Source organism: Mizuhopecten yessoensis, unplaced genomic scaffold (assembly GCF_002113885.1).
Source record: "Mizuhopecten yessoensis strain PY_sf001 unplaced genomic scaffold, ASM211388v2 scaffold8959, whole genome shotgun sequence".
NCBI classification, from domain to species: domain Eukaryota; kingdom Metazoa; phylum Mollusca; class Bivalvia; order Pectinida; family Pectinidae; genus Mizuhopecten; species Mizuhopecten yessoensis.
This window is the reverse complement of record NW_018407808.1, coordinates 44,011-54,797: the sequence shown is the minus strand read 5'-3', so window position 1 is coordinate 54,797 and position 10,787 is coordinate 44,011. Positions and strand designations below refer to the sequence as shown.

General features: G+C 35.5%; 1 protein-coding gene across 1 annotated transcript in view; it reads left to right on the top strand.

Annotated features, from left to right (window-relative positions):
* Positions 1-10,787, top strand: part of LOC110456940 — a 93,820-nt gene that overhangs the window by 62,825 nt on the left and 20,208 nt on the right. Inside the window, exon 2 of the mRNA XM_021508013.1 lies at positions 10,060-10,434. Coding sequence (XP_021363688.1) covers positions 10,060-10,434 — 375 coding nt within the window. The remainder of the gene's footprint in view (positions 1-10,059; positions 10,435-10,787) is intronic.

Here is a 10,787-nt window from a genome sequence, read left to right as displayed (position 1 = left end):
CCTCCCAGTTGTTATAGATAACTGACCTGACCTGATCCCTCCCAGTTGTTATAGATAACTGACCTGACCTGATCCCTCCCAGTTGTTATAGATAACTGACCTGACCTGATCCCTCCCAGTTGTTATAGATAACTGACCAGACCTGAACCCTCCCAGTTGTTATAGATAACTGACCAGACCTGAACCCTCCCAGTTGTTATAGATAACAGATCTGACATGAACCCTCCCAGTTGTTATAGATAACTGACCTGACCTGATCCCTCCCTGTTATTATAGATAACTGACCTGACCTGATTCCTCCCAGTTATTATAGATAACTGACCAGACCTGAACCCTCCTTGTTGTTATAGATAACTGACCTGACCTGATCCCTCCCAGTTATTATAGATAACTGACCTGACCTGATTCCTCCCTGTTGTTATAGATAACTGACCTGACCCCTCCCAGTTGTTATGGATAACTGACCTGACCTGATCCCTCCCAGTTGTTATAGATAACTGACCTGACCTGATCCCTCCCTGTTGTTATAGATAACTGACCTGATCCCTCCCAGTTGTTATGGATAACTGACCTGACCTGATTCCTCCCAGTTGTTATAGATAACTGACCAGACCTGAACCCTCCCTGTTATTATAGATAACTGACCTGACCTGATTCCTCCCAGTTGTTATAGATTACTGACCTGACCTGATCCCTCCCAGTTATTATAGATAACTGACCAGACCTGAACCCTCCTTGTTGTTATAGATAACTGACCTGACCTGATCCCTCCCTGTTGTTATAGATAACTGACCTGATCACCCCAGTTGTTATAGATAACAGATCTGAGTTCCTCCAGTTATTACAGAGAACAGACTTGATCAAACTAATTATAAGTTGTTACAGACAAAAGCGCTCTCACTAATACTGGAGCAGATATGGTTAACATGATAGACTTTCGGAAATAGCGTCACGAATTTTGCTTTTTAAAAGAACCGGAGCGTTTGGTAAAAACGCAATAAACAATCAAGGACTTGAATGTTAACAATGCCCTTGCTCCCCTAGATACGGCTTGTTTCCGTAACCTTGCTACCTTGGGTATCACTAAAGTCAAATTAAACAGTACAAATACATTTCAATCCCTATATGATAAACACCTCGGACATGTTTCAATCTACGATTTGGACAAGAAGATGCCATGGTTGCGATAGATGTTGTAAAAGATATATATGTCCTCCAAATCGTCCCCTGTTTTACATGACAGACCAGACCATTTGGTTATAATCGATTATCAAATAGGAACGATACATTTGAATCTTACGAATCACAAGATAATCTCTATGATCCAGACCTCGGTCGAACACAAATTTTCGCATCTTTGCATGATCACAAGGGCAACCTTAGTAACGAGCTTATTCTGTTTCGCGCTTTACTGACCGTTGCACGAATGCTGAGAACAATGCAATATAACCTGGAAGCCAGGCACATGACATTTCTATAGAGATACCATTATAACCGCTTTCATCACAGCTTTATTGGGTAATAATTAGTTATTTATGTTCGGTTCTCTGGACATACGTCATGCATGATGTGACACGAAAATAAATATGTACATTATTTATATGTGTGTAACACTGCTTTAAATGACTAAACAAGACACAGTTACCAAACTACAAAAACCACCTAAAAACAGTTAATATACTAGACACGGCAAACATACTACACATAGAAAACATCTCAGACACGGCAAACATACTACACATAGAAAACAATTTAGACACGGCAAACATACTACACATAGAAAACATCTCAGACACGGCAAACATACTACACATAGAAAACATCTTAGACACGGCAAACATACTACCCATAGAAAACATCTTAGACACGGCAAACATACTACACATAGAAAACATCTTAGATACAGTAATAATGATAATTATAATTCGAGGTTCTTATATACCGCTTTATCACAACATAGTTCGTAGGTCGTCTCAAAGAGGTTCACAGATTATTATCCGTGGTTATAGCGCCTTTGCAGCCAGTAAATACCTTTCTCAACTCCTGGCGCTAACAGCTAGCATTCAACAATTCTAGCACTGCCCAAAAACGTACTCATTTATAGCTGAGTAGACTGGAACAAGCGGAGTAAAACATCTTGCTCAAAGATACAACACAGTGCCGTGCCGTGACTTGAACCTGCAACCTTTCAGTCACGAGCCAAGCGTCCTACCACTAGACTACCGTGCCTCCACGTAAACATACTAGATACATTAAATCTAGTAGACACATTAAACATACTAAAACCAGTAAATATACTTGATACAGTAGAAAACTAGATACAATAAACATACTAGGTACAGTAAAATACTAGATACAATAAACATACTAGATACAGTAAAATACTAAATACAATAAACATACTAGATACAGTATAATACTTGATACAGAACACATACTTGATACAGTAAAAATATTAGAAACAGTAAATTACTAGGGACAGTAAACATCCTAGATACAGTACACATACTAGATACAGTACACATACTAGATACAGTATAATACTAGATACAGTAAACATACTAGAGACAGTAAACATACTAGATACAGTACACATACTAGATACAGTAAACATAATAGATACAGTACACATACTAGATACAGTACACAAACAAGATACAATAAACATACTAGATACAATACATATACTAGATACAGTAAACATAATAGATATAGTACACATACTAGATACAGTACACATACTAGATACAGTACACTTACTAGATAGAGTACAGATATTAGTTACGGTAAACATATTAGATACGGTACACATACTAGATACAGTAAACATACTAGATACAGTACACATACTAGATACAGTACACAAACTAGATACAATAAACATACTAGATACAATACATATACTAGATACAGTAAACATAATAGATATAGTACACATACTAGATACAGTACACATACTAGATACAGTACACTTACTAGATACAGTACACATATTAGTTACGGTAAACATGTTAGATACGGTACACATACTAGATACAGTAAACATACTAGATACAGTACACATACTAGATACAGTACACTTACTAGATACAGTACAGTACACTTACTAGATACAGTACACATATTAGTTACGGTAAACATATTAGATACGGTACACATACTAGATACAGTACATATACTAGATACAATAAACATACTAGATACAGTAAACATACTAGATGCGTTACACATGTTAGTTACGGTAAACATATTAGATACGGTACACATCCTAGATACAGTACACTTACTAGATACATTACGCGTATTAGTTACGGTAAACATATTAGATACGGTACACATACTAGATACAGTACACATACTAGATACAGTAAACATACTAGATACAGGAAACATACTAGATACGGTTAGCATACTAGATAAGTACACATACTAGATACAGTACACTTACTAGATACAGTAAACATACTCCATACCGGAAACAAAGTAGATACCGTAAACATAGTAAAAACGGTAAACATACCAGATACGGTAAACATACAAGAAATATTACACATACTAGATACGGTTAGTATACTAGATACGGTAAACATACCAGAAACAGTACACATACTAGATACAGTACACATACTAGATACGGTAAACATACTAGATACAGTACACATACTAGATACAGTACACATACTTGATACAGTAAACATACTAGATACAATAAACATAGTAGATACAGTACACATACTGGATACAGTAAATATAGTAGATACAGTAAACATACTTGATACAGTACACAAACTAGATACAGTACACATACTAGATAAAGTACACATACTAGATACAGTACATATACAAGATACGGTAAACATATTAGATAAAGTAAACATAATAGATATAGTACACATACTAGATACAGTACACATACTAGATAAAATAAACATAACAGAAACAGTAAACATGCTAGATACAGTAAACATACTAGATACCGTACACATACTAGATACAGTATACATACTAGATACAGTACACATATTAGTTACGGTAAACATGTTAGATACGGTACACATACTAGATACAGTAAACATAATAGATATAGTACACATACTAGATACGGTACACATACTAGATACAGTAAACATACTAGATACAGTACACATACTAGATACAGTACACAAACTAGATACAATAAACATACTAGATACAGTAAACATACTAGATACAGTACACATACTAGATACAGTACACTTACTAGATACAGTACAGTACACTTACTAGATACAGTACACATATTAGTTACGGTAAACATATTAGATACGGTACACATACAAGATACAGTACACATACTAGATACAGTAAACATACTAGATACAGTAAACATACTAGATACGTTTCACATATTAGTTACGATAAACATATTAGATACGGTACACATACTAGATACAGTACACTTACTAGATACATTTCACATATTAGTTACGATAAACATATTAGATACGGTACACATACTAGATACAGTACACATACTAGATACAGTAAACATACTAGATACGATACACATACTAGATACAGTTCACATACTAGTAACGGTAAACATAACAGAAACAGTACACATACTAGATACAGCAAACATACTAGATACCGTACACATACTAGATACAGTATACATAATAGATACAGTAAACATATTAGTTACGGTAAACATACTAGATACGTTACACATACTAGATACAGTACACTTACTAGATACAGTACACATACTAGATACAGTAAACATACTACATATGGTAAACATACCAGAAACAGTAGGTGTACTAGATACAGTACACATACTCGATACATTACACATACTAGAAACATTAGGCATACTAGATACAGTACACATACAATATAGAATACACATACTAGATACAGTACACATACTAGATACGGTAAACATGCTAGATATGGTACACATACTCGATACAGGAAACAAAGTAGATACAGTAAACATTCTAAATACGGTTAACATACCAGATACGGTAAACATACCAGATACGGTAAGCATACTCGACACAGGAAACAAAGTAGATACAGTACACATACTAGATACAGTACACAAACTAGATACGGTTACCATATTAGATACGGTAAACATACCAGAAACAGTACACATCCTTGATACAGTACACAAACAAGATTCAGTAAACATACTATATACAATTTTTTTTCCTAATAACAGTTTAAAATTATACTAGATACAGTAAACATACTAGATACGGTACACATACTAGATGAGGTACATATACTAGATACAGTACACATACAAGATACAGTAAACATACTAGATACCTTAAACATACTAGATACAGTACACATACTAGAAACTGTAGGCATACTAGATACAGTACACATACAAAAAGAATACACATACTAGATACTGTACAAATACTAGATACGGTAAACATGCTAGATACAGTACACACACTAAATACGGTAAACATACAAGATACGGTACACATACTAGAAACAATACATATACTAAATAGTACACATATTAGATACAGTACACATAATACAATACAGTACACAAAATAGATACAGTAACATACTAGATACGATACACACACTAGAAAAGCTAAACATACTAAATACGATAAACATACTAGATACAGTAAACATACTAGATACGGTACACATACTAGAAACAGTACACATATTAGATACAGTTAACATACTAGATACAGTACACATACTAAATACGGTAAACATACTAGAAACAGTACACATACTAGATACAGTAAACATACTAGATACAGTAAACATACTAAATACAGTAAACATACTAGATACAGACACAAACTAGATACGGTTACCATATTAGTTACGGTAAACATACCAGAAACAGTACACATCCTAGATACAGTTCACATACTAGATACAGTAAACATACTAGATACAGTAGACATACTAGATACAGTACACAAACTAGATACAGTAGACATACTAGATACAGTACACAAAATAGATACAGTACACAAACTAGATACGGTTACCATATTAGATACGGTAAACATACCAGAAACAGTACACATCCTAGATACAGTTCACATACCAGAAACAGTACACATCCTAGATACAGTACACATACTAGATACAATACAGTACACAAAATAGATACAGTACACAAACTTGATACGGTTACCATATTAGATACGGTAAACATACCAGAAACACTACACATCCTAGATACAGTTCACATACCAGAAACAGTACACATCCTAGATACAGTTCACATACTAGATACAGTACACGTACTAGATACAGTACACATACTAGATATAGAACACATCCTAGCTACAGTACAGATCCTAGATACATTACACATACTAAAGACGGTACACATCCTAGATACGGTACACGTACTAGATACAGTACACATACTAGATATAGTACACATCCTAGATACAGGACAGATCCTAGATACATTACACATACTAAAGACGGTACACATCCTAGATACGGTACACAAACTCGATACAGTACACATTCTAGATACGGTACACATCCTAGATACAGGACACAAACTAGATACGGTACTGTATCGAGTATGTGTACCGTATCTAGGATGTGTTCCGTATTTAGTATGTGTAATGTATCTAGGATCTGTCCTGTATCTAGGATGTGTACTATATCTAGTATGTGTTCTGTATCTAGTATGTGTACCGTATCTAGGATGTGTTCCGTATTTAGTATGTGTAATGTATCTAGGATCTGTACTGTATCTAGTATGTGTACTGTATCTAGGGACAGTAAACATCCTAGATACAGTACACATCCTAGATACAGTACACATCCTAGATACAGTACAGATCCTAGATACATTACACATACTAAATACGGTACACATCCTAGATACGGTACACATACTCGATACAGTACACATTCTAGATACGGTACACATCCTAGATACAGGACACAAACTAGATACGGTACACATATTAGATACGGTAAACATGCCAGAAACAGTACACATCCTAGATACAGTTCACATACTAGATACAGTACACATACTAGATACAGTACACATACTAGATACAGTATACATACTAGATACAGTACTAAAACTAGATACGGTTACCATATTAGATACGGTTAACATACCAGAAACAGTACACATCCTAGATACAGTTCACGTACTAGATACAGTAAACATACTAGATACAGTACACATCCTAGATACAGTACACATCCTAGATACAGTACACATACTAGATACAGTACACATACTAGATACAGTACACATCCTAGATAAAGTTCACATACTAGATACAGTATAATACTAGATGAGGTACACATACTAGATACAGAACACATACTAGATACAGTACACATACTAGATACCGTACACATGCAAGATACAGTAAACATACTAGATACAGTACACATCCTAGATACAGTACACATACTAGATATAGTACACCTCCTAGATACAGTACACATACTAGATACAGTACACCACCTAGATACAGTAAACATACTAGATACAGTACACATCCTAGATACAGTACACATCCTAGATATAGTACACATACTAGATACAGTACACATACTAGATTCAGTACACATATTAGATACCGTACACATGCAAGATACAGTAAACATACTAGATACAGAACACATACTAGATACAGTACACATACTAGATACCGTACACATGCAAGATACAGTAAACATACTAGATACAGTACACATACTAGATACCGTACACATGCAAGATACAGTAAACATACTAGATACAGTACGCATACTAGATACAGTACACATCCTAGATACAGTACACATCCTAGATATAGTACACATACTAGATACAGTACACATCCTAGATACAGTTCACATACTAGATACAGTACAGATCCTAGATACAGTACACATCCTAGATACAGTATAATACTAGATGAGGTACACATACTAGATACAGTACACATACTAGATACAGTACACATACTAGATACCGTACACATCCTAGATATAGTACACATACTAGATACAGTACACAAACTAGATACAGTACACATACTAGATACAGTAAACATACTAGATACAGTACACATACTAGATACAGTACACATGCAAGATACAGTAAACATACTAGATACACTAAACATACTAGATACAGTACACATACTAGATAAAGTAAACATACTAGATACAGTACACATACTAGATACTGTACACATCCTAGATACAGTACACATACTAGATATAGTACACATCCTAGATACAGTACACATACTAGATACAGTAAACATACTAGATACGGTACACATACTAGATGAGGTACACATACTAGATACAGTACACATGCAAGATACAGTAAACATACTAGATACAGTAAACATACTAGATACAGTACACATACTAGATACAGTAAACATACTAAATACAGTACACATACTAGATACAGTACACAAACTAGATACGGTTACCATACTAGATACGGTAAACATACCAGAAACAGTACACATCCTAGATACAGTACACATACCAGATTCAGTAAACATACTAGATACAGTAAGCATACTATATACAACAAATTGTCCTAATAACAGTATATAATTATACTAGATACAGTAAACATACCTGATTCAGTAAACATACTAGATACAGTACACATACTAGATACAGTTAACATACTAGATACAGTACACATACTAGATAAAGTAAACATACTAGATACAGTACACACATTAGATACGGTAAACATGCCAGAAACAGTACACATCCTAGATACAGTACACATACCAGATGCAGTAAACATACTAGATACAGTAAACATACTATATACAGTACACATGCTAGATACAGTAAACATACTATATACAGTACACATACTAGATTCAGTAAACATACTAGATACAGTTAACATACTATATACAGTACACATACTAGATACAGTTAACATACTAGATACAGTACACATACTAGATACAGTAAACATACTATATACAGTACACATACTAGATTCAGTAAACATACTAGATACAGTTAACATACCAGATACAGTACACATACCAGATTCAGTAAACATACTAGATACAGTTAACATACCAGATACAGTACACATACCAGATTCAGTAAACATACTATATACAGTAAACATACTATATACAGTACACATACTTGATACATATGCAAGACCACACACTTGTGTTTTTCGAACGAATCAGAAAGCACGAGTTTATTGCGCGTACGAATAGTTACGTCCGCGCAATAAAATCGTAACTTAAATCGCTTAGTAAAACTCAGCCATAGCCCAAAGGACCGTTGATCTTATGCAATGGCGCGGCGTCCGTCGTCCGTCCGTTTATTTTTCCTTTAAAACACTACTTGTCCCAAACAGCTCAGTAGATTTTGACTAAATTTAGTCTTGAGCACCCTTAGGCCAAGGACATTCAATTTTGTATAAACGGTGGCTGTGGCCCTCCTGGGGGCAGAGGGGCGGGCCCAATAGGGGGAATAGAGGTAAATTTTAATTTTGTATAAATTATGGATGTACATGAGGGACAGGGCTGAAAAGGGAAATTTGAGATTTAAATCTTTAAAATCATTCTCCTTCTGTACCATTGGAGGGATTTTATCCAAATTTGGCCTGGAGCATCCTTAAGCAAAGGCGGCTTTATTTTGTATAAACATTAGGTGTGACCCATCTGCACTGTGGCCCTTCTGGATGTAGAGCAGCAGGGCACAAAAGGGGAATATGAGGTTAAAATAATTAAAATCCTTCTCCTTCTGTACTATTGGAGTTTTTTTCCCCACATTTGACCCGGAGTATCCTTTTGCAAAGGGAATACCTTTTGTATAAATGGAGGGTGTGGCCCCTTTGGGTGCAGAGTTGCGGGGCCCAGTAGGGGAATTTGAGTTTGAAATATTTAAAATGCTTCTACTTCTGAACCATTGGAGGTATTTTATGTAATAAGAATATTTTCCAATGGTTGTTTTTTTTAACCATGTGAGCGATATAGGCCGTCTGGGCCTCTTGTTTAAAACGTATCACTACTAAGGAGAGGTTATCGATATTTGTCTTTTTAGTTCGATAAAGATGTAAGGAAGAGTCTGGAAACAGAAAAAGGTCGAACACTGGTCATCGTATGTGATGGAAAAAAGGGCCAGTCAGCCAGACTTCTTGGCCTGGATGATTTTACTGAGGAGGTGTCATGTCAGACCTACGGCGCCATGGCAGGAATTGAACGTCCACACTTGCGCGAAGTTCCCACACAGGAAATCCGGGCACATCATTTGAACTTTGATCTTTCGGCATATGGACCATACGGTCAGGATCAAAACGGATCGCCAGGGTTTAGTTTGAAAATATTCGGAAATAGTAAATACAGATATGTTTGTTTAGCGATAAAAAAATGTGAATCACCAACATTAAAGGCCTTGAGGACTATACTTGATAGATCGGTAAGTAACTTGTCACATACTTTAGCAATATACTTGATATATCGGTAAGTAACTTGTTATAGCCTTGAGGTTTATACTTAATAGATCGGTAAATAATTTGTCACATACTTTAGGACTACACTTGATAGATCGGTAACTAGTTTGTGACAGGCTTGAGGACTGTGCGTGATCGATCGGTAACTTGGCTCTCCAGTGTTAACAGTCTGGGTCTCTTCAGTGTTAGTAGTCTGGGTCTCTCCAGTGTTAGTAGTTTGGGTCTCTCCAGTGTTAACAGTCTGGTTCTCTCCAGTGTTAACAGTCTGGTTCTCTCCAGTGTTAACTGTCTGGGACTCGCCAGTGTTAACTGTCTGTGT